The sequence below is a fragment of the Cydia pomonella genome, chromosome 18, assembly GCF_033807575.1.
Source record: "Cydia pomonella isolate Wapato2018A chromosome 18, ilCydPomo1, whole genome shotgun sequence".
In the NCBI taxonomy this organism is placed as follows: domain Eukaryota; kingdom Metazoa; phylum Arthropoda; class Insecta; order Lepidoptera; family Tortricidae; genus Cydia; species Cydia pomonella.
In genome coordinates this window covers 9,334,182-9,361,159 of record NC_084720.1, presented here as the reverse complement: position 1 = coordinate 9,361,159, position 26,978 = coordinate 9,334,182, and the positions used below count along the sequence as shown (strand labels likewise).

The 26,978-nt window shown below is 35.0% G+C and overlaps 1 protein-coding gene across 2 annotated transcripts in view; it reads left to right on the top strand.

Moving 5' to 3' along the window:
• The window catches only part of LOC133527592 (semaphorin-1A), a 533,145-nt gene that overhangs the window by 431,107 nt on the left and 75,060 nt on the right, over window positions 1–26,978 (top strand). For both annotated transcript variants that reach the window (XM_061864661.1, XM_061864660.1), the window contains exon 3: window positions 26,189–26,285. In XM_061864661.1, the coding sequence (XP_061720645.1) occupies window positions 26,189–26,285 (97 nt within the window). The remainder of the gene's footprint in view (window positions 1–26,188; window positions 26,286–26,978) is intronic.

Below are 26,978 nucleotides of genomic sequence, written 5' to 3'. Positions count from 1 at the left end.
TTGAGGTTCAAATGTGTAGGATTGTGTTTAGAACTGGTTTCCGTTTTTTCAATTACTTTTTACAGTCGTTATCAAATATCGTTGATGCGTATCATTAAAAAAAATCTTATATAGGTTTGGTGACTGAAGCTTAGCTTTAATATCCTATTATGATTAAATAATTAAGGTAATTTGTACACAAGCCTAAAATACAAGTGACTATCCTATAGAACCATCGGTACTTTTTAAGTGTGCGTTTTAGAATTGAATTTATTTCAAGTCATCTCGGTATTTTTAGAGTCGTTTTATTTATCTGTAAGTAATAAAATGTTTTTATTTTTTAGAACACTGTAAACTTAAATACCGTGAAATTAGTATTCAGATATGTATACAGACTTTCTATGGTCATTTCAACGAAGATAAAATCAAAAGACCAAGGATACCCTCAAGGCGCCAAATCGCTCCATCGTAATTCGACGTCCAAGTTGGCCCGTAATCAGGCGGCGGAACTTCGCTCCGAACAAAATAAGTACCTACGTACACAAGATTAATTGTACCCCCGCGGACAACACTGCACCGGAAGCGCATCCATGTCGACCACTCGCCGCCATTTTGTACTTCCGCTTCAGGATAAGATGGGGGTCACTGCGATCCAGTATCGTGCGATTATCTCGTTTAAGGACAGTTTTGTCGAAAGTGATTGAACGATTTCCAGCTAGACTTTAGGTACCAATGCTTGCTATTCTAAATTACTCCGTTAATAATTACGTTGAAAATGTCTCAACTTTGAATCAGTATATAGAATTAATAACGTGGAGCAGTAACGTTGTGATTTCCTTATAGAATATGCTATTTAGGTACTCGTAATTCAATAAATTCTTGCAATGATAAGCTATTACTGCATACCTTAATTATTGAGGGTTTGATAGTTTTATTTCACTTATATACTTACATTATTATGTTTTCCTACTCCTCTACTGTTATCTGTCATTTATGCATTCATTAACACGAATATAAGAACATACATAAAAGATTTCAAGAAAAGTCTATATTGTCTATTCCTCATAAAAGCTCTTGTGCTTTTATACGCTATAACGTTACTGCGATTAATGGCTACCAACCTAACAAAATCAAAACGAATACGGTTTTAAACTAAGTGCATTGATGCCAACTTACAAAATATTCATTTGGTTGCATAGTAAAAATAATTACTTCATAAGTCAGAAACACGCATGTGACACCCGTAATATAGCAACACCCATAGACTACGAAGACCGCTTAGCGTTGCTTGTTAGTCTCCGTAGGCTACGGTGGCCAAAATTGAGAAAAAACTGTCCAAAAAATTAATTTAGCAAGTAGCAAGTACCAGGGCCTCATGAGTTACGAGGAGGTGTCGCCGACCGGCCGGCCGCGGCCCGGGGCGGGCCGGGCGCGTAACAAGGTATGCTCGCGCGTCTTGGCTATATACTTTTGCTGTAATTTGTTTACCTAAATTAAGATTTATTTTTGTTGACTCGTAGGAAAAATATTGTATGCAACGTTGTATAAGTAGGTCAAAAAATTCTCGTGGCGTATTCCTTTACAATGTTCGCCTACGCCTTCGGCTCCGGCTCACATTGTAACTCACGCCACTCGCCTTTTTTGACCCTTCTTATACAACTGTTGCATAAAATACTATTATAAATATATAATATTCTTTGACTTCTTTTCAATTTTTCCACCAACATATACAAATGTCTCTGTCTCTGTCAGTGGTTGACTGGTAGAGAATGCCTTTTGGCATTAAATCCGCCATTTGTACATTTTCTTTATTCTAAATTTAAATAAATAAATAAACAGATGTTAAATAAATGAAGTCTGCGTTTATTAATGTGAGCACGGATTTAGTATAAGAAATAACTGGATAATTGCGGTGACATTGTACTGATAGAAACTCAGAATGTATAGCTAAATATGCGTATCGTCGAAATTCTAAATTGTATCTTGTATATTCACATCACAGTACTGTTATCTTAATATTAATGGCGCATATTGTTCAGCATTATCTCAAGAACACAATTCGCTAAGTGTGCAAGCTAAATCAACAGTTGACAAGCTATCTGACGCAATCATAGTGCTTGCTACGTTCGCAACTCAACCTTTGATGCCAGCTAATATATGTATAATGTATAATTACTCTACATACCTACTTATAAGTGAATGTATTTACGCTATTAGTATAATGGACGATAAAATAATTTAGAAGACCTTACACAGACAAAGCAAACGCGGAAATGCTCTTAGTTAACCTCGTATAAGAAAAAATAAAGTTGCCTGTTTAGTTTTGCATAAGTTGACCTGACGCTAATCAAAACGCTCGCTTACTCTTAGCTCTAAAAGAAGCGCAAGACGATCGCTAAAACAAGATAAAGGCCTGGTGACAACTTGTGTAACTCGACAACTCTGCCTCAGAAGTTCCTGCAAATGACAGCTCCGGTCCCCCGCCGCCGCCCCGCAACCCGCCGGCTCCGCAAACCACTTTGCACCATCCGATACTATCTCTTACAATGCATTTTCCTTACAAAATAAGTTTGTTCGCCACTCTTCGATAGATATCGAGAAGTCCCCAACTTTTAAATCCGTCCGATTCGAAAGTTTGCCCTGCAAAGTCGTTGCGATTTGATAAATTATTTTATAGAGAAACTTGCGGCTCCATAGTGCATCGCGAGTTGAATTAATTTTTATTAGGCTATAATAAAGCTAGTTCGAAATGGTGACTATAATAAATAGATCGAAACTAAGTTTAAACTACCAATATAAAGAGCAGTAACTTTAAGGCAAACGATTGTCTGTATTTCAAAACTATGACCACTTGCCAGGAACGAAATGAGATCAAAAGAAGTTATTTTATGATTGTGATATGGGTCACACAAACACTGTTTTGTTATGATATAGGATTATAAGCATACAAATAGACGAATCACCTGACACCAGAGGGGTTGCAAATGCGTTGCCAATCTCTTTTCTTGAAGGTTTCAAGGTTCTTCAAGTATAAATTAATTACGATGAATCAGGTACAATATACACTAATCTGATCGAAGCGAACACATAGTTTCGAATGTCACTTCCACTATTGCATAACGTAATATATGATATGTCAATAACACGATAACTGATAGTTCCTAGACGTAGACAGATAGATATAGCTTAAGTAGCATGAGCGATTTTCGCAAAATTCCCCCTTCATATTTCAATATGTTTATACGTTGCACCTCAAAGCCAGGATAGTGCTCCTTAATCTCTGTCACGTGATATCGCGGTCGTAAATCACGGCGATAGCGAGACAGATTGAACTTAAAACGACAAACACATACGAGTACGTCGTTATAATCTCTTGTTCATTAAAACATTAATAGACACCGAACAGCTGCTCTGTGATGGAGTTTATAGCTTTTCGCGAATGTCTGAGATAAGTGGTAGATATTTATTATTAACGTTCGATCAATCACAGTGAATGACATGACGAAATCATTAATTCTCTATCAACTAGCATGATTTTTTTTAAATATTTGGAGTTAAGATTTGAGCCATATTTGATTAAAATAATAGATTTTAAACCATTATAAAGAAAATAAAACCCAGCCATTTTGTTTGCTATTTTCAGACTGACTAAGCAGAGCCTTGGTGTGAAACAAAACTACGCATGTGACTATTCTACATACAAAATAACAATATCTATGCCATTTAATCCATTTAAATTGTGTTTTATTTTTATGATAAGTTAAGATTTTATTCGCGTGCATTAACAGTGCTGTGACTCACGCATTCTTTGTAATACAATAACCAGAACACATAAACGATAGATATAAAGGTAGGCAAGATTAATCGAGCAGCGCGCCCGCCAGCGCCGGAAACGCATCCATATCTGTCCACTACCGCCCATTCCGCTGCCCTGTAAATATGTATAGTGTGCCAAGCTCTTAAAGTATTCTAGGATGCAACTTCACGGCAGACGTTTTCGGTTCCGTATGAACTTCAATTTAACTTGTATCATTTTAATTTGATTGATCGTTAGTTACTATAAATCTACCACTTATCTCAGGCAATTGGTGAAGTTACGGGTGATTTGCTGAAAGAAGATGGCTGAGTTTTGGGGCTAAAACTAATTTAAATGTTGCATCTTTATTTACTTAACATATACAAATCAACTTCGTGCAGTCAAGCCTTCAACAAGTCCATAAGTGATCATAATAACTTCTAATAAACTGCCTCAGTTAGACGGTAGACTTATATTGACATATATATTTAGGTACAGAATGCTTGTAAATCTATACTTCATTGCATTAATTTACTTTTAGTTATCGAGGCGGACTCTTCGAGGGCTTACCTGCTTCGTGCTTACGTACGTACGTGCTTGATCACATGAACTGTCGGCCTGGTTCGAACTTTAAGATACGTCAAATATTATGTCTAATACGATATGGATCGCATATGTCAGTGTCAAAAGTGACATTTCTTCAAACAGAAACGTCATTTTTGACACTGACATATCTGATCCATACCGGATCTAGTCTAGACCTAATATTTGACACTCCGCAACGTAACTATCTGCATTTGTTTGATTATTCACTGTTACGCCAGCATTATCGCTTAGGGTTGTTTCGTTATAATAATTAAGTACGAAAAACACTCAAGCCGTTTGGGAATTTCAAATGCATTTTATGCTCGTTATTTCCACAATCAAGGCAAGTATGACGAAACGTTGAAATCCGTGACAGCTGTAAAGCGTATTAAGATGAGATTAACAAACCTACAAATATACATACATTTTACTTAAAAAACACATCCCATCTTCAATTCACATATGTACATTAAAGCTTTCGGGTTAAGGTCTTCTTTAACAATTGTCCACGGCTAACAACATAGGTCATTAATGCAAACTGTACTAATTTTCCTTAAGAAACATTTTAACCCAAACATTCGTGCTTAAGTATTCCCCTAGCAGCCTCTAGACATAGAGTACAGAAACGTCTAGAAGCACATAACATGAATTTGACTTCTAAATTATAGGTATTTTGTTTGTTTGATTGCTATTTAAAATGTTATTCATTTGTTCATTCTGAGCAGTCTGAAGCTTTCCTTTAAAATCTGGTATTTTAATGATATTTCCTTAACTATCCCTTTAAAAATATAACTTCGTTAAAAACGCTTTCGGGCACCATTAAGCTAATCGAGACGGTAGATACCTGTTTATAGGAACTCCTAAATTAAATCCATCGTAGGTAGCATCATAAGAATTATCTTCATTAGTGCTTGACTGTTATTAAGACAAACGCTCACGCTGCATTAACTGCGAGTGCGAGTTCGTTTTACTCGCGGAACCGAGGATTCCGTACAAACTTGAATTATCTCGTGTGATTAAAAAGGCGAAAGACTATTGATCAGAAGTACCTATTCTAAGTATAATTGTGACCAGCGCCATCTATCGGCAAATTGTCTAACTAATTGCGCGATGTAATGTATGTTGGTTTTTGGATGATAATTATCTGTGATGTGAATTGATTTAAAAAATTGTTCGTTTATTAGAAAGGTGTCTTTAATGTAATGTCATAGACATTTCAAGTATAATAAATACACATAAAGTTGGTTAAATAGCAAACTGAATTCGGAAATGTTTATTGTTAATAAAAAAAAGTGGTCAAGATAGAGATCTGATAACATTTTTCCTGTAAAATTTATAGTAATGTTAATATTAAATATGTAAAAATTTCATAATTTTTCATCGGTAAACTTCGTTAACCTTTCTTAAAAAATTGTTTTGGATTGTTCAATTAGAGCTCTTCCAAACGATACCCCACTAGTCATTGAAGTTTTGCCCCCTCTTCATATTGCGCATTTTCCATAGTAATTAAAAAATAAAAATAATTTCAATGTGTTTGGGTTAGCGTTGTGCATAACTATTCTAAATTTTAAATCGATAGCTTAAGTGGTTCTCGAAATATTTAGCGATGTGACAGATAGACAGACAGACGGACGGATAGAGTCTCACCATAACGGTTCCTTTTGTACCTTTTTGGTACGGAACCCTAAAAATGAAATTATACCGAATTACTTCGCTGACTGTACCTCAATTTCAACCATAACGCCAATACCTATAAGACCGAGAAACGTAAACGTATCTCGCTCAAATTTTCAGCTTTCCTACTTCGTATTCAAAACAATTTTACCTGCAATTGTAGGTTCCTTCCAGTGCACCTCCCTATTTCCACGCATACTTCTAGAGGAAAGCTGGGGTAAGCGCAGTGGTGCACAGGAAATTAAATCGGTGCCACCTAACTTGAAACTTACATAATCTTGTTCCCCACTGCTTCTACGAAAACAGATTTATGTAGAAAATTTTCCGCACCGCTTCCTTTGTTTTCTCGGGGAAAAAACGATTGTAAACGGCGGTAGTTAAACTCGATCGAGTCTAGGCTTGCACATTTGCACATTCGAACAAAGTGCTAATAACCATCTGAATTTTCAGTACTATATATTAATACGGTTTTCCAAAACACTGCATACCTATGTGAAACATGAAACTTTCACACTTTCATTTTTTTATTTTGCGATACTACGTTGCTTAAACATACGCATATGGAATACGAGGTTTGGCATATGACCTAATAAAATCATACCTATGTCACAGGCAGCAGTTTACAGAAATTTACCATATTAACAATGATAAATTAGATTTTGAATAAAAACAGTGTCGGAATCTGGAATAGTAGAATACGGCGTCCCGTAAGGGAGTATACTGGGGCCATTATTATTTATATTATACTTGAATGATCTTCCGTGTGTCTTACAACATCAAATGGTGCTTTTTGCTGATGTATAATGATTTCACACTTATAGTTCAATCAAATATACGGAAACGTATGAAACACAAACTAACAACGCCGTCAATAATGTCATAGAAAGGTTTGATAAAAATAATTTAAAAGTCAACGTAAGAAAAAAGTAATGCAGTTTTATCTATCTCAATCACAAAGAAGGACATGTCATAGAGCAAATTAATGAATTTCAATTCTTGGGCATTGCAATAACTGATTCGAATGTTAGCTGGAAAACACACATAACGGATATTTGACAGAAAATTAGCCGATATGTATACTTTTTAAGAAATCTAATAAATACAGTGTCACAAGCAACTGCCCTGAATGCCTATTACGCATATGTAGCGTCAAATTTACGATATGGTACAAATATAATTTACATTAGGGAAATGCCTCTGCAACACATATATGGAATTATTTAAACTTTACACATACTAATTTCCTAGAAAAACCAAAAATTTATTTAATATCCTACTCGATCACATTCCTAAAACTAACTTTTATCGCAATTCTTTTTTTGCTCTGGGACCTAGAATGTTCAATCACCGATCGAATGAAATAAAAAGTTTACGAACACCTGCATTTAAACGACACCTAAAGAAATTACTTACAAGAAGAAGTTATTATGATATAAAATATATGACATATTTTGATGATAATTATGACATTTAATAATAGCAATAGGAAAGCGGGGTCTCATTTGTGACATGTAATTAGTATTATTTAATGTAATATAACTATTGTAGGTACGTTATTGTTACGTTTTGATTAGTTATGTTATGTTCACTAAGTATGTTAGTTTGATTTATAATACATGTTTTTTAAGAATATTATCCGCCTTAAAGGCATGTTATAATGGACAACCATTTTAGAAAATGGTTGTCCATTATAACAATAATAACCAACACTAAAGAAATTTAAATTGAAACTGATATAACTTATAACTGATAATATTTTAAATAAGTATGGAATCCGTATAAATGATGAATGCAAAAAGCGTGAAAAACAAAATCCAGCGCCTCGCCATTAAGAACCATAACTTTATATCGTACGGTTTATAATGTCACATCAAAATCTCATTACTGCTGTTTCTGTAATACTGAAACATTATGTTTATGTACGTTTCCTTGTATATAATATGAGCATGTATAGGGGTACATGCGGCCTCTTTTTACAGCGTTTGCGGCGACCACAAGGTTAACGTGAAACGGGGTAGCGGCGGGCTTTATAAAAGTGGCATTAATTCTGCGTAATACAGGGGTTGTATACACTTATCGTACGATACCCTTTTTAGGGCCTGCTAGGGCTTCAGCGGGCTTGATAGCGATAACATGAATGACGCCTACTTACATGCTTGGGGAAAATAGTCGGTGTCACGGCCTAGCGAAAAGCATTTGAGTTTTAGAAAAGCTACCAGGTTATTTGAAGTGCCTAGAAGAAAATTTTCGTTTCGTTCGAAAATTTATAGAAATACTTGATTGTTTAGTGGGCGGAACCAGGAATATAAATTCAAGATACGGAAAATGAAAAACAACTTTTAAAGAAGAACTTTTGTTTGAATGTCACTCACTACTTAACTGAATGTAATACAAAAAGTATTAAAAAATATTCTTTTTTCTCAGTGCCGGGTACCGTGGCGGCATAAAGTAGCATTAAGTATCGACAGTCCTAAGCTAGGCCGGCGATCGGGGGATAAATTATGCTATATCTGCCCGATAGTTTCACTGCCAACAATATTTCTTCCCCGTTTCCGGCTTATTTATGAAGGAAAAGATACATGATTCTAAGTATGTTTACCATAGTTTCGACTTTGTTTTTGAATGAATATTTTATTAGTGAGATGATAAAACGTTTGTTACATAAACAAAACAGTGGGGCCACTATTATTTAACATACATAGCTATTATTGGTGTAACGTAATGTAAATGTGCGAAATGCAATTTTCCCTGTGTTCTCAGTGACGCATTGCACCTAACTGCAGGTATTCAAGTCTAATTCCAGCCTTAAACTACGAGTACCGAGCTCTAAACACGGACTTAGCGCAGATCTTGGAAGTTATTATGCGGAATGGAAACTGAAGGCTTACCGAAGCACTGTCTAAACTCGGGCCTGCAGGCCGTTGTGTTCCCATTGGCGGTCTCTAGGCGAGTATGATTTTAACCAGCGTAATGTGACCTCTAGATCCGTAACAACTATTCGTAAAAGAAAAGCGCGCTTATATTGTTTTTTCATAACACTTAGACTCGCTTGTGCTTTGAAGGTGATTTGAACGATGCCCCAGGTGTCTGCTGCACCCGCCTGAGACCTTTTACTTGGGCTTGCTCTGGGGTTAAGACTAGTTAAATTTATTTTTATTACAAACTTATATACGTATTAACTTCACTTGTTATCAATTCAAACTCACTATAACTGAAATATTTCAAGGCGTGACCAACTGGAATGGAAAAATGGTCTTTAAATTGTGAATTACCAGTTACTTGCAATGAGCGTGTGTAGTTAAATAAATTAAAAATTATTTCTCATTTTTCAGGAGTATTTGACGATTTGCTGGTTAACGCATTCATTGCCAGCGCGAGCTACACGCTAGGCTGGTAGCCGATTACGTCGTTTATCCGCTTTGTAATTAAAAGCGTCTATGAACATAGCATCCGCGTATCGGGTGGGTGCGTCATGAAACGTATACGCACTTTTGGTATAATTTTACTTTACAAACGTGCATAACGTATAATACGTTAAGTATAATGTACGAATTATCTATTTTCAAAATAGTATAAGCTCATAATGATATAACATACATAAAATATACCATTGTTTCGCCTAACGAGCATAAGAAATAATTCCGTTTGAAATAATCTAGATTTAGTATACATATCAAAATGTCGAATAACATTTTAAATAATATTTGAATATAAAGCAGCAGAGCGTGTAGATACTGTCACGGAAGAGTATTGTTTGACAGAGTATAGATAGGTGCGACGACGAGCGAAGCGAGGAGGAGCGTGTTAGGTGAACTGCGAGCTAATTGAACTGACTAATATTTTTATTGATTTTCGTATAAAACTCTTTGTGTTACTATTTTAGTTTCTACTCATAACCCTACAGATTTTAGAGACAAAGTTTGTCGGGGAATAGAGAGAAACATGGGTACCTAATGGAGAGAAATAATAGACAGAAAAGAGAGAAAGTTTGGCGTTTATTAGTATGTTACTTTTTTATATTATTATTGGTAATGTTTGTTATATATTTTTAAAGTTATATTAATTCAACATTATATTACATGAATTTTATCATAAATGATAGTATACTTAAAGGGTGTTATTAATTATGAAATTATATTTTTCGTTGTTATTCGTTATAATCGTTATTCTTAGTGAATGTTATACTTTTAAATATTATACTATTAGAGTTTATATGTTCTATGGAATATACCATAAGTACGTATACGTTTCATTACTTACCCGTATCGGGTCGCTTTCAGTGAATGAGTTGAAATATAGAATAGAACTAACGCCCATATATTTTAAGCAGGTGGTCATTTTCGCTTCCTAAAGGTTCTCCGGAAGAGGTTGCTTTTTAGCGATTAATTCCCCAGTTTTACTGCTACATGGTGTGCAATAAAGAGTTTATGTATATAGTACTGTATACGACGTAGGTGGAGCTCGAAAGCAATGTATCACGAATTTCCGTAGTGCCACCAACTATGAACCTAACCGATATTGTAGGAGTTTTGAACTAAATGCATTTCTAATCGCGAGTTGCTTTGTTTTACTGTACCAAGTAACTATGACAACCATAGTAGGTACAATGGTTTTAAATCTAACTTACGTATGATACTCTCTCTCTCTCTCATTTAACCTCAATCTCGCTGTTTTAACCTTTTTTACTTACTAAAAAAAACAGATATTTTCGAGAAACTTAAGCTCGAAAAAATAATATTTGTTAGGAAAAATATCTAAAAACTTGACGCTAATGACATCATAAAATACTATTATGTATCTACCATACCCCTATAGGGAAGATATTCATTGTGACATAACACATAACGTCCTATCAAATGGATTCTAGCTGCCTTATTGTATTTTACAAGTTGGCTAATGGCGGCCTTATCGATATAGTTTGCCAAACTTTATGTCCAGTGAAATATCATTAATATATTGTCGATTTCATAAAGAGGAGCAAATCCATTTCAAACATATAGACTAGTCATAATTTAAAAAACAACAACTTATAACTATTTAACACATTATTCAATTAATTATCTCGTTGTTAATATCTACATTCATATCAATGCTTTATATGTATAATTAATTAGTATAGATTACTCGTAGTACTCTTCTCGGCAATAGCATTTAAAGCAAATTGTCCATGTGACTGTATTTTAATGTTAAAATCCGTTGCATAAAGAGCCATGTTAAACGCAGCGTCCAGATTGCACCACTGCAACACAAAGCTTGTAGTAAACAGACGCATATAACAAAAAACTGTTTCCAAAATCGCGTGAAAAAAGAAGGTGATAACGTACGAGTGTCGTTCAGTTCGGAATAGCCGCGGCCATTACAGCTAACGAGCCGGGACGAGGACAAAATGTCCTGCCGTGCCAACAATGGCCACCTTTACCTTACTCTGTACCTGAATATACCCGACATATTATCGCATATTGTGTTGGTAGACACGTCCGCCTTTATGCTTTGCTGACTTTGGAGTTTTCACGGTTTGTTTTTTAAACCATTACTACTTGTTGGGATTAGATAACTATGTACATTTTAAATTCTGCTCGTACTGCAACTTTAAACAACGGAAAATGGTATCTAGTTGTTTCTTATTTGAAATATTTAAGCAGTCATTCAGGAAACGTATAGTCTACGAGGTATGATCTTACGTATTTGTTTATTATTGAAAAAATCATGTTTTTAGGGTTCCGTACAGAAAGCGTAAAACGGGACCCTATCACTAAGACTGTATCTCATGGACCGTGATAGTAAGACAGTTGAAATTTTCACAGATGATCACTGTTGCCGCTAGAACAATAAGCACTAAAAACAGAATAAAATAAATATTTAAGGGGGCTCCCATACAATATACGTGATTTCTTTGCCGTTTTTATAGATAATGGTACGGAACCCTTTGTGCGCGAATCCGACTCGCACTTGGCCAGTTTTTTAAATATTATTTGCGATTTTATTAGAAAAATGGTTTATCTTGCCTTTATCACACGATAAAATGTTTTTGTAATGTCATTTAACTCACTGACGGTACGTTTGTTGCGGAGAATAAAAATTTTTCTGGCTCTTACATTGTCTGACTGTGACCGTTATATTATTGACTGCAAAAGTTATAAAAACGAATATCATAGAAACGCCGATTACAGTTACAAAGTAAATGTAAATATATTGCTTAAGGGAAATGTAACAAATATTATTGCTCTCATTCAAAAACTTTCTAATCCGAGTCGGTTGGAAAACTTGGGAAATCTCAGTGGGATAGGTTGTTATAGTGGGGGAATATGTAAAACGATAAGTATATACCAGCTTAGATATTAAGTAAAATTTTTTAGTCTTAATATTCATGAGGCCTGCTTCGTAAGCAATACAACCAATACACGCAAATGGACACTGCCAAATTTTGAGAAAAAAAAACTGGACAAGTGCGAGATACATCATCTGTGAAAATTTCATCTGTCTAGCTATCACGGTTCATGGGATACAGCCTGGTGATAGACGGACGGACGGACGGACAGCGGAGTCTTAGTAATAGGGTCCCGTTTTACCTTTTGGGTACGGAACCCTAAAAAAAGCTTTATTACTGAAAAGGATTAGATAACAGAGCAGTTCGAACGTGCACTAACATCAAACCGATACAAGAATGATATTGGAATCACATCAGTTAGCTGTCAGTAGCGCGTTCATTTCGCTCAGACGTACGGCCCGATTCGAAGAATGAAATACGATAACGATAAGTTCTGGTTTAGACAAGTTCTCATTTAGATATCGTTTGTATTTCGTATAATTGACAGAAGCAGCTCGATTCGGGCAACCAATGTCACTTTGACGTTAGAAATATCGTAGATAGATCTTATTGGGATCACAGCGGAATCTAAATAAACGTCGTTTAGTTATAGATCTTTTAAAGATCTTAAACGTGTCTTAATCATTCTTCGAATCGGGCCGTTAACCGCACTAACTAATTCGAACTTTAAGATACGTCAAATATTAGGTCAGACACGATATGGATGACAAAAGTGACGTATCTTCAAACAAAAACATCACTTTTGACAGTGACATATCCGTTCCATATCGTATCTAATATTTGACGTACATACCTTAAAATTCGAGCCAGACGCCCGCGAATGATAGCTAACTTTTTTTAAAATTTATTGCTAATAAACAAAAAACACTTCTAATTATAACAGAACGTCGCCTTACTGCGAAACAGTTTGTTGGCGAATGAAATACACCCAATTTATACTTTTATACTAACATATATTGTCTAACCTAATAATATATACAAGCACTATGAAAACGGGTTACCTTGTGTTGATATTTCCTTACCAAGTTACCCATCTTACCTGTTATGATATCGGTTTGATGTCAAGTTCACGTTCGAATAGGCCTGTAAGTACCTTGAATAGGTATTTTCCCATTTTATATATGCCTCATTTGGAATTAACAAACCGTATTTATAGCTACACGTAGAATCTGTTCAATTATTTTTGAACTAAGAAACGCTCTCGGCGTGACAGTTGTCTCACGTCTATCGCCCAAATTGAAATTGACGCGACCCTGCCACGAGCGCTTGTTACTGATTCCACTATACTTATTACTTCGCTTTGTTGGATACTGGACCGGACGTGTGAGGATACGTTTAAAAATGCTACTACATTATATTATAAATTCGCTATATTAATACCTAAACATTATTTAAACTAACTTATAATAACTAGTATAGCATTATGATTTATTTTACCACATACGAGTAACTAGCATTACTGAAATACACTGATAGATAAGGTAACTGGGTGCGTAGCCAACATGCCAATCGTGTACGCTCGGTAGCGAACGAAACGCAACTGTCACTGTCGCACTGATATGGAAGAGTTATAGAAATTAGAAAGACACTAAGCGTTTTATTGTCGTAGTGTAATAGACTGTCACGTTGGCTAGGTACCATGGACTTCTTAAGCGAGACCAAACTAAACTTTATTTAATCGTAGATAGATCCGAATTAGCGACACTACTAAGTTATTTTTATTGATAAAACGCGATCACATTGTAATTGAATATAACTAAGGTACAAGTAAATGTTTACTTAGTTCAGTTATTGTTATCAAATTTCCATTAGCAACAAAAATACACATCTGTCCGACTTTACCTTTTAAGTTGAATGTATGAATATACTAGTGTTTAAGTATACATTGTATAATTACCATTGTAAAAAAAGTTACCCATTTTATAAGTTAACCAGTTAACCATTGTATAAGTTTTAAATGAATAAATATGATCTTATCTTATAACACATCTGTTTTAAGGTTTAAGCACGTATACATTATAACCACTTCTACTGGTGGTATATTACGTGGCACTAAAAGAAAGAAGTTTACTTTTTAACCTCACAGTGTTCAATTTGTCGTTAGCAGCTTCCCACTTGTGGTCGCGGCTCGAGTCTGCTCGTAATGAAGACGGATTCACGCCCGTTTCGCGTTCGCGGATTTTTTCATTGTTTCCTTCGCTGCAGTAACAATAATTTTAACTATGAAATATTGCTGTTGCTTGCTCATTGCGCCACGAATGTGATTTCTTAGCTGCCACTACTCGTAAATCCAACTTAGTAAAGTGACTAAATTTCATTGTAATCATTTAAATAGCAATAATGCTTAAGGTAATAAAGAGTTAAGCATAAATATATATATTTTTACTACGTCGATGGCAAACAAGCATACGGCCCGCCTGATGGTAATCAGTCTCCGTAGCCTATGTACGCCTGCAAGTCCGCACCGTCGTTGGCCTCGTTGATATCAGGGCGCGTAGCGAACGTCACAATCGTTAACGCTCCGTAGCGTAGCGTAGTCATCTCTCTCTATCACTCTTCCATATTAGTGCGACTGTGACAGTTGCGTTTCGTTCGTCACGGAGCGTGAACCATAGGCACGTTTGCTACGCGGGTAGAGCTTCTTGCTTGAATATTAACTCAGCTTATTATAGCAAAATTTTGAGCTCTGGCAACCTTAATCACCGGCAGGAATACAACACTATGAGTAGTACGACACTACGAGATGACATACACAATGCCCATACCTCTCTTTTGAACGTAGTTTAAGGACGTACCCGGGTCCAAAAAATATGCAGACATATTAAGATGAATGTTTTAATAGGTATTAGATATTTATTTAATATTGTGTGCCCTAACAGGGTGTCATGAATTGACTAAATTAATTGTAACACCTTATTATGTAACTATGTTCATGACTGCAATAAATAAATGAAATGAAATGCTATTCATGGAATTTTAACGAAACAGCTAGATTCAAAAACCACTTGTATCTATACCTACTTATCAGGCATCCATTTCGAACGTTGCCCTACATTGTGAAATTAAAAGCGTTCGTTTTTTCGGTATTTTCCATCATAGACTCATATTAAACAGGCATTGAAACCTTTCGGGTTTTCCAAGGTTACCTTTACCTTTTTTTGCCATCTGCGTAAAAGCTTTTCAAAGGGATTTTTCCTCGGGAAAATTGAGAACGTTTACAATATGCCGGGATAATGATGATTCCTCGTGATTGGAACCGTATTCGGTATCAGATCGGATTCGACGCAATTAGACACGTTGCTATCTCTTACTCTAGCGCAATTTATTTTTTACCAAAATATATACTTTCAGCAAGTAAACAACATTGTGATTGGAAATGATTTTCTTTTTCGATGCCATTATCGAAGAGCGGTACCTACCTAACTATCGTTCAAATGGTGAAAACTTCCAAGCCAAGTGTCTAAGTAGGTACTTGATATGTGTTTAATAAAATGATGTATTGGATACCAAATCAATAGATCTGTTAGCTCTGTTTATCGAGTAGTTTGTGAATTGCACGACAGTTGCCGATGTAGGTATATTTTCCATTTAATACTTACCTATACTTACCTACACGTATACCGTAGGTATACTCGTACGTATGGATACAATAGACATCTAATATAGACATATAGTAGGTATACTAAGATACCTGATATTTACATGTATTTAAAATAAAATACGAAATCTGAAAAAGGTATGATAATCTACGCTAGATAACACTAGCAAAACTAGCATGACATATAAAAGTCCTACAATTTCACCGAATTCCGCGCTGAGGAAAATACAATTTACAATACGATTCACGAAAATGTCACTTTCGGCGAGAACCAAACTAAAAAGGCGAAACATCGGATGTCGTTCTCGTAAAGCGCGTTATCTTCGTCGTTTCACAGAAAAAAATCTCATCGGTCGCTACTCGAGACCCATAAAAATGGCAAGTATGAATAAGAAGTTGTAAAGATGGTCGCGATAGGCTGGATGCGTGTTCTTGGAGTTCGGAGTCGGACGATAAAAAGAAGAGTTTAACGCTCGATCGGTTGCTGGCGACGATCAGGCGGTTAACCTCGTCCAATTAGGCATAATTAGGCAGAACGGTAATTTGGAGTTAATATAGGTTTTTGGCACTACCTTTGCTTAAGGCTTTATTTAACTTTGAAACTATATAAATTAATAGGTACGCTAATTAGTCTACATAAAAAAAACGAAGTAACACAGATACAAATAAGCGGGTTCCATTAAATACACAGATTTTTTTATACTAAATTTGAAAAATATTGTATACCTACAATTATTACATTGTGTACATACAGAACATAGGAAGTGTGAACCAATTTACGACGATCAAGGGTTAGATCTTGTTCTTATGTGCTTTCCCGTAACGCAGAAGGTTAAAGGGCTCTTGAGTCCTTTTCGCAGAAAAAATATAATTGTAGATTTGAATTTCGACGGAACATTTAATCAATGATTTTTATTATATTATAATTTCTATTAATGTTATTTTTTGAAAATTAATTAATTTTAATCGGCAAAGTTTAACACAATGTTCGATTCAATGCTTAATGAAGTTATAGATTCTTTAGCTCCGAGATTATGCTATCGCGCGGCACAGAAACTCCGAGCAAGTTTTCCGAAGACTTGATCAGATATTCGCTGACAGATTATACCGTCCCTTGGCCGAAAGCTGCTCAAATATACCCTGTGATTACTTGATAACATTAATCACATTATCTTAGGCGGTTTTCGTGGTAATACATAAAACAACTATACACCTACTCAAGATGCATTTCTGTAAGAAAGATCCTAACAAGTAAAATTCACTCAGACATTTGTTTTACACATAGAACATTCAAACACTGTTTAAGAAATACAAACAAGTTACTACTTCCTAAAAATAGAACGGGTTACGGGAAAAGTAGCGTAATCTGAGAGGGAGCACGGATGTATAATGAACTACCGAATAATGTGAAAGAGGGTGAGTCTCTTGGTGCATTTAAAGCCAAATTAAAAATACACATACATACATAATAATGTAATATTTATTTAGGTTTACCGTTAGCGATCACGCTATTGACTTCTAATTAGGGAATGCAAAAACCGGAGGTTTTTCAAAACCGGTTTTTTCTTCGGTTTTACCAACAAAAAAAACCGAAACCGGTTAAAACCGGTTTCGGTTCGAAGGACCAATAATTCTTAAATTCATCGCCATGGAATAAAGAAAAGATTGCTTCACGTGTAAAAACGAATGCAAGTATAGTATATACACGATTTTATCACGAAATTAAAGACAGAATATCTGACTATTTTATTGTATTGTATGGGAATTGTCAAATGACTTAATGTTATTTGTAACTAGGAGTAGGAACACACCAATTTAATTTAATTATTTTTTTGGTTTGTTGGTTAGACACCGATGGGATAGGTCATTTTTTCTTTAATATATGACAATAACTTATCTAAAGCATTTGACGTAATAAGTCACACAATGCTCCTGGATAAGTTAAAATGTTATGGCGTAACGGGTGAGGCGCATCGCTTAATTGCTTCATTTTTGCCGGGCCGAAGACAACAGGTTAAACTGTCCTCAAATGGCAAACGATTCCAGTCTGACATTGGCCATATTAAGTTAGGCATTCCCCAAGGATCAGCCCTTGGAAACACTCTGTTTCTAGCCTACGTCAATGATCTCCCATCTGCCATCACAACCGGGCTGTCAGTACTATTTGCAGATGACACTACGGTCATAATCAGCGCGCAAACATACAAACAGCTTGGCGAGAATATCAATGAGGCATGTAGGCAGTTAAAACGGTGGTTTACTGCAAATGGGTTACTTCTTAACGTCAGCAAGTCTAACGTCATGTTATTCTCAGGACGGACGACTACTGCGCCCCCATGTGTAGTGGACTGCCCTATGCCAATGTGCAGTGAAACGAAGTTCCTTGGCTTTATGTTGGATTCGAATCTGAACTGGAAGTGCCATGTTGACCAGCTATGCAATAGATTGAGTAGTGCAGTCTTTGCGTTACGGAAGTTGAAACCCCTTGTTTCGTATGTTACATTAAAATCGATTTACTACGCTCACTTCCACTCACTAATGACGTATGGTGTACTCATTTGGGGAAACTCTACGCATGCTAACCGAGTGTTTATCATGCAAAAACAGGCAATAAGAACACTAGCAGGTGCGAAGCCTAGACATTCATGCAGGGGCCTTTTTGTAACGCACAAAATAATGACGCACTACTCGTTATATTTGTTCGAAATCCTTATGTATGTTAGAAATAACCTATCTTTGTTTAAACGCGTTGAGGTAGCTGGTATAAACAATAGAACTACAGGTCGATTACGAACAGTTCCACGTCGCATGGCACTTGCAGCTAAGAACCCGCGTGTCATCGGTCCGACTTATTATGAGCGATTACCTGCAGAAATAAGGACGGACACATCCGATACAACATTCAAGCGTCTATTGAGAAACTTTTTACTGGACAACCCATTATATTCAATAAGTGAATTTTTTGACATAACTGTATAATTTATAATTGAATAATGATTTGACATTGTGTTTGCTTATTCTTGATATTATTTGACGATCCTTTTCAGGTGAAAATTTTCATATATATATATTATTATTGAAATTAATTTATTTGGATTATCTTGTTATTATTTAAGTTTATTTCTGACGATCACAATATAGATTCTTATAAATTGACATTGATGTAATTTGTACTGTAATCATATGTTGTGAAATAAATAAATCTAAATCTAAATCTATATCAATTTATAATTTAATGTTATTTGTCTTAAATCAAATGGCCCAATCCGAAATCTTGCTCTAAATTTTTCGCTGTCTTCTAGTATATATTCAAGTAGTTAATTCGTTTACTGTTACTACCTTCCTTTATAAAATATTTGCTAAGTTATTATGGATTTGTAAAGTAGGAAATAAATGCAACAAGCTTTGTTTTTACTCCATAATCAACTTTAATTAGTATTTGTACTATTAATCTCAAAAAAAGGTTCTCGGTAAGTCGTTATCACCGAACCAACAAAAGACTTTAAAGCTGCCATTGATATAATTGATTACGTGGAATTTTTCTACAGTGCATCGCATAATAAAATTATAAATTATAAGTAAGACCTTTTATACCCATTTTTATTAAAAAGTACTACTATACAATTCGTACACCAGCACGGATGTCCTGCCACTGCCAGTACTTTATATTATTTAAATCTTTCGTATTTGTGTATTTTGTACCGTAAAAATTCATTTAGCGTTACAAATGATCAAACTAACACAACACCACATTATTTGATTTGATGTCGATTCAACCGGTTTAGGACCGATTTATACCCTTATAATGAATAAAAAATGCAACTTAGGTAAATAAAAAAAACCGAATAAAACCGAAACCGGTTTTTTCAAATTCTAAAAACCCGGTTTTGGGTTTCCGTCAAAAAACCGGTTTTAACCGGTTTTTTCGGTTTCGGTTAAAACCGGTTTGCATTCCCTACTTCTAATTAAAAATAAATCATATATTTAAGCTCTTTTGTAGTGAACTGTATTGATCTTATGAGTAGGTAAAATAAAGAGTCTCTAAACCTATACTTACCAATAAATTCGAAATATTTTATCGAAAATGCACGACATGCGTCGACAAAAATTACTTTCGGCCCGAATGAGATACGATAACGATAAGTTCTGGTTTAGATAAGTTCTCATTTAGATATCGTTTGTATATAATATAATTGACAGAAGCAGTTCGATTTGGGCAACTAATGTCACTTTGACGTTAGAAATATCGTAGATAGATCTTACTGGGATCACAGCGGAATCGAAATAAACGTCAATTTTGACATATATAGTTTAGTTATCGATCTTTTACTAAGCTTAGATTCACGTAAAATACGAACAAATCTATATTTTTGAGCGTAATATTAGATGATATGATGATTTAAATTAGGTTGTTAAAAACGGACATATTTAAACTTGTTATCATTAATAAAAACCTTGAAAAAACCTTTACTTACCACGTTACGCCGGTTGTATAATACTTTCCAGTGTAAAAGGTCCGAAAGCGTAGTAGGTATAAAATACGTCATTAATTTAACACGAGTACTCTGATATGTTCTATACCTATATTAAAAGCATTGTCATATCACAAAGGAATATAATATCAAATGTTAAAGTTAAGTGGTTTCTCCCTAATCGCGCTCGGAGGGGACGTTAAAAAAACTAATTACGACGATGTCATTAAAATGTGTGGTGCTATTCGTGGCAGATGAGCTATGAGCACTGCCCTGCTCTATGAGTTAGGGTGCTGGCAATTAAATGCTCAAATAAAATGTGAGTCAGGGTGCATTAGAATAAATTCGAAAGTGGGGTAATTTTGGAAAAAAAAACCTTAAGCCTAATTTTTTTTTAATAATATTGATTTAGGTATCAGCAAGCTGCTTCATTGCCTAAACACGATACTTGCCTGAAAAACTCTCTATTATATCGCAACGAGTAGTGATAAAATTAAACATGACCGAAGGAAGTGTTTTTAATCGACAGGAGTTGCGAATTACCTATTCGCACGTGTATGGTACAACGTTTTACAGTACATATTGCTCTTTGTAGTTTCGACTTATGCACGGAAAGTGCTCATTCGCGCACGCGTGCGGGAAAGTAGCACCATATGTACTGTAAAATACTATTGTAAGCTATCAATAAACAATATCATAATCCGCTCCGCCTGGCACCACACCATATACCCTTATCCCCTAGGAGTCATTCGGTCAACGCAACACCACCGTATTGTATACTCGCTCTACAATTTCATAAATCTACCTAAATGCTAATTAGACAACCGAATGTTGTGAAATTTCGTTGGAAATTTAATTCAACGCTATTTTGTTTTGGAGTTATGACAGTGGAGAGTTGTGCAACGATGCTTAGAAGGTTTTGGTTTTAGTATTGTAAACACATAGTTCAACAACAATGTTTTGCTTGCGGCGTTTGGCGTTTGGTGCAATGTTCTTCAAATTTTATGTTATTTTCTTACAATCTTTAATTCAACTACTTTAATTTAAATTCTCATATGAACAACATTATGGCTCTATTAAATCATCAAAAGTAAACTAACACGTAATATTAATAGTGTCGAGTAAAGCATCGGGGAATTGTAAGTAATATTCGTCACGTAATGTTTTTAACGAACTAAATGGATTGATAAGAGCGTTTATTATGGACGCCTTAGTTATTGTTTCCATTGTAGGTGAACTCCCTTTCAAAAAGTGACGAATATTTAAATGCAGTTATTTTAGCTTTGTGTTCTAGCTAAGTGTGAAGATATAAGCAAACATTTATCTTTGTTTCTTTTTAAACTCCACAAAGACACGTAATATTTATACAAAAGAAATTTTTACATACCTACACGTATAGAATATTCGCATTACTCGTATCCTCGACAACGTTCCTCAGATTTGTCTCCTTCCAATATCAAAGGCAGATATTATGATCAGGGCCTACGAAGAGCTATCAATGTGTCAAGAAGGAATAAACTCGCGAATCTGTCGTCATAAAAAAGGCCTTTTTAGTAATCTTTGATTTTATCGCACGTGCCGCCGAAGCGTTTTACTTGTCGTCTTATTCGCGGAGTTTTTATGCTTCACAAATAGGAAACGGTTCGTTTTATGAATATTGTTTTACGCATAACTGAGTCCGTTCATTCTTGAACGCTCAGCGCCTTTATACCTATTATATTAGTCTTGCAAAATTAAGCATGGTTTTTTTTCTGGATCCTGAGTACTTACCTGTTAATAAAATTTGATTCTTCGCTTGCTAATACCTCAAGTACCTCACTAATTATCTACACCCTTTTTAATTGGAATAACCTTTAAGGGCTTTATTCAACTTCATCGATGTTTTGTAAATATTTATACATAGATAAATCGGAAATCCGTGCGTTTAATTCTCGCGAACTGGAAATACCAAAAAGCCATAAATGCCATAAAGACTTATTTATGCTATTTGATTCTTAACAGACTACTACTATAATACATTATAACACAGTTAAACATAATATTATAAATTACTGGCTTTATCGAATTCAACACTCAGTTATCGGAAAAAGTTGTCAAGTAAAATGAATCCCCAATTTCATTACGCTAGCAGAAACTAAAGTTGTCATATCTAAAGACTAATGATGGCGCGGTCACCCATATTTCTATCTTCTACAAACATGAATTGATCAACCAAATAGTCATCATAAATCTATTGTTGAATTTGAAACTCTATTAACTAGAGTTCGATTTTTAGGATAACCTATTTAGAAAGAGCTCCAAAGAAGTAACCGTAGATTTATTAACACCAACAGTTTCGTTATATCCTAAATATTCATACTTACGAGTACGACGGCATGAAAACGAAGTACAGTTTAACTTTTTTTTTACTTAATGTAGATAAAAATGGGTCAACTAGGGTTTGATCCGGATCATAAATCTATGAAATTACCCGGAGCTGAATCCGGATCCGCGTATTTTCCCATACATTTCAGATCCGTCGTGTAAACCTAGGGTCAACGCTATGTATGAAGTGCCTGATGGAGAAAGTGGAATCGGTCATAGCGCACAATGCAGCTTAACCTTTTGGACCTAGTTTTGACAGTGCATACATACTTAACGAAGTTTCTCGGACAATACAGCTTTTCGCGTTAGTACCTAGTACACAAACAAAATAGGACTTACGTTGGTGGTCGATACAGCGCTTCTACAATAAAATAACCTACCTAAAATAAATTACCTTTTGCTTGAATATGTCACATATTAAACATTTATGATGTATGTAGGTGTGACCTTGTTCAAATGAAGTTCAGACGTCGGCGCCGGCCCTAGATCTAGATTAAGTATTCCCACTAGAATTCAAGTTGACGACCGAAACTAATAAAATATTCAATTTTAATTCTAAGCAAACAAAAGGCTTCATTTGTTACGCCTACACTTAATTGAAATGAACAATGAGATTAAATTATTAAAATTGCATGAAGTATTGTAAAGGCGTCAGAATTGTAATTCTAGAGCAAACTTCAAGTCTCATTTAGAATTTATGTAATTTTCTTAAGCCATATCATTCTTTATTTTACTGACGCTAAAATATTACATATGAAGCTAACAAAGTGAAAGCATTCTCTTATTTCAGTATATTTATTTTGTTTACAGTAGTGTTGAGTTGCTCACTCGTGAAGCACCTCATTTGTACCACTCATTTAGTTAAATTGTCGCAGAACTTCACACCGCATAAATGTCATACATCACTCCTCAATTAATTTTACTCATTTACTCGCGCGCATCACACACAGCTCTTACCACTCAAACCATTCAAACACTTCAAATTTAAAAAAAGCTCTCAGCCTTTCAAACTCACTCGCGTTCCTCACAACTCGCAAGAGAGTCGCGAGGCGCTCGGTGCTCGCCGACATTCAAATGAAGAAATGAGTCATTGACGTCATCGCATTCATCGCTCACACTATCAACTGCCCAACTACAAACCTTATTGCAAGGACAAAAGGTCCACCGAGAAATGCGTTGTGTTTGTACCATTCACTCGCCTCACTGTGACATCCCCTCAAAAATCCTTTCAAAATGAAACAATGAATTAGATTTACCGAAAGAGGGAGTGAGACAGACACGCGCCGTGCTTCAATAAGACCTCATCGAAAATACGTTAAAAATGAAACACGAAAGAAAACAAGCGTAAGCGTCCGCAAGCTTACATACATATTACGCCATTTTGATCCTAGCATTGCTAAGTTACTTGTCAAAAGCGAAAAATCTAAGTCATCAAAGAACCTACCGAAGAAAGTTTTTTCTCTCTGTCGCACTTGTAATTTCATACGTAAGTGCGACAGCAAAGCAAAACTTCGTGGTTCGCGGTAGGCCTCCATATTTGTTAGCTATTATTGTACTAACGCGCATACCAGTATAACCTGACCTCAAGACTCATATTGTTGGTGTCATGTATAATCTGAATCAATTAGACTGGACTTTGAAATGGTTACTTGATAAGCGATTGAAATGCCAACCAAGTCTCACTGGGCATTTACGATTTACGAAGCTAGCTTAGCTTAGAAACAGTTATCGTTTAAGAGACCAAAATATTATTTAAATTATTGAAATATAATATAGTGGCGTACACAAAATATGATATTTTACATTAGTTTATTAATAAAAAAGTAAATATAATTTGTATAGATGAAATAAACATGTACATTTTAACGATTTGAATTTGTAATACTTTTTGTTAACGTGCTTCGTATAGTATTTCGATCATTTATGATTTTGACATATTTATAGTACGAGAAACTCGAAAAAGTTGTTCGTAATCTTTAGTTGTGTTTTATAAATAGTGATCAGTGACCATTCTTATAATTATACCAAAATAACAATATATTAACATTGTTTTCGCGATAAAATATACCTGTGGGTCTTTCTTTGTGTCTTTTGCATACAAAAATCAAGTGTATATTACACGCCGGTGGCATTACCGCGCGAACGTTATTGAGGCTTTCGTTTGTTATCATATTACAATGCTATTATTACTGATAAGTTATGAGGTGGTAAGTTAGTACCTAATTTCTATATAATAATGGTACAAAAAATATTGGATTTGTTCTCCTTAGTTTGTTAATTGTTTGTTTGGTAGTTTATGGTTAGTATTTATTTCAATATATGAATGTTAAACTTAAAATGATATCAAGTAGCAAGGATTGATACTGAACAATCTAACAATAAAAATAATAAACTGCTAAATTAGAACAAGTTTCATAAAAGCATCAAATTAAGTTGCAATAGGATGTATGTACTTTAACTCCTTAGTTTGATTCTTAAATGTATGTCTTCTGTTGTTAAAGTTCTGTTTTAAACCTCCAGAATTGCACTCCAAGTAAATATTTAAAAGGAAGTTTAGCAATGCCTAAATATGTATTTACATTAAATATGGTTTGCTGCCGTTGGAGTTGATGGAATAGTCGATGCTGCAAAAGTGCTAGTACCTCTCCTCATTTGAAGTAAGACATTGTAACACCTCATTTTAGAGAATGAGGTACTCATACAAACTCATTTTAAATTGATGTCCTACCCATCACTAGTTTACAGTTATGATAAATCTTACAAGACGTCGTAAACCTTTTGAAAAGCTAGCTTTGGGCTTCAGATTCAGCCGCATGGAAGGCAATTACTTATTTTAATAATTTGTTAACCACTCAGGAATATTTAAATAAAACTGTGTTCCATCTTTCTATCTTCAATTAAAATAAAACCGGCTTCATAATAAAGTAGTAGGTACTTTTCTCTCTAGACAAAAGCCACCCCACTGTTACTTGTGCATGCCTTTCCACCACGCATAACAACAGTGAGTGACTTTCAGAAATCAGTCAGACGTAGGTACTTTATTTGCCTAAAAGTATGGTAAACAATTGAATAAATTGAACTTAATAAAAATACGATTCCAATATCACACAGTCTCTTACAGAGACATTAGAGCGCAAGCAAGGCGCGCTGAGATTAGTATGCATCAAATACAACCATTATTGCTAACATAGTATCTTAGATAACTTTTTAAATATTTTAAACCAAACGTGTAATCCCTGTTTTTCATTTCAACGCCACATACTAAAAAATGTTTTACCAAGACTGCCGAAACGAGCTAAAATGTATCTGGCCAGCTTTATATTTCTTCTGTTCCTTTTTGTGTGTTGGCAGCCTTTGTTCTAGCTTTTCTTTAACCAGCGTTTTTGTTCTAGGCGTGGACGACACACACAAGTTTTTGGGCAACGAAACACACACAGACTACTTCAGATTATTATTAAGAGACGGCAACTATCTGCTCGTCGGTGGAAGGTGAGTTATTTATTTATATTAATGTATTTAGTTTCCACAAATTTGCTCGTTTACTAAAGGAATTTTAATCCTAACTCTAATGTTCATGGATTGTACATATTACAAATAAGATATTTATATCTACCTAAGGGTTAACATAATTCACTAATGCCGGGACTGAACATATAAATACCATCTGACATCCATTTAATTAGAATTGTACAAATCTTAATGTTCGTTTACATAAAATCAATGTTCTCACTAATTATTGAGTAAATTGTAGGGCGAAGTATAGCAGTAGTTTAAATTCCATTATTATTTTATGTAAACAGCCTCGATTAATTGTTTGAAAACTTATTATAAGTCAAGCCTTTTGTAAGTCTCAATGGAAAGTTCTCGAACTTCATTCAAAAGTAACTTGGAAACTGCCGATTAAGATCTAGACCAATTATAAATACAGACTCAAAATTCCAAATCATTTACGTAACTAGAGCATTTGTCTTTAAAAGGGCCATTGTTGCATCTATCTGCTGGAATAAAGTTTAACATTCAAATAAGGTACTTTGCTTTTTCTGTTCCACTCCAATTCGTAGCGAAGTTAGTCTGCCCTTAAACCGCAGAGTAAAAACGTGCTGTATCTCTCTGTAACCGCAGCTTTAACTTGAATACATCTCGCTGTTCCTTTCTGGCTCGTTGTGCGGGGATAACACCGTC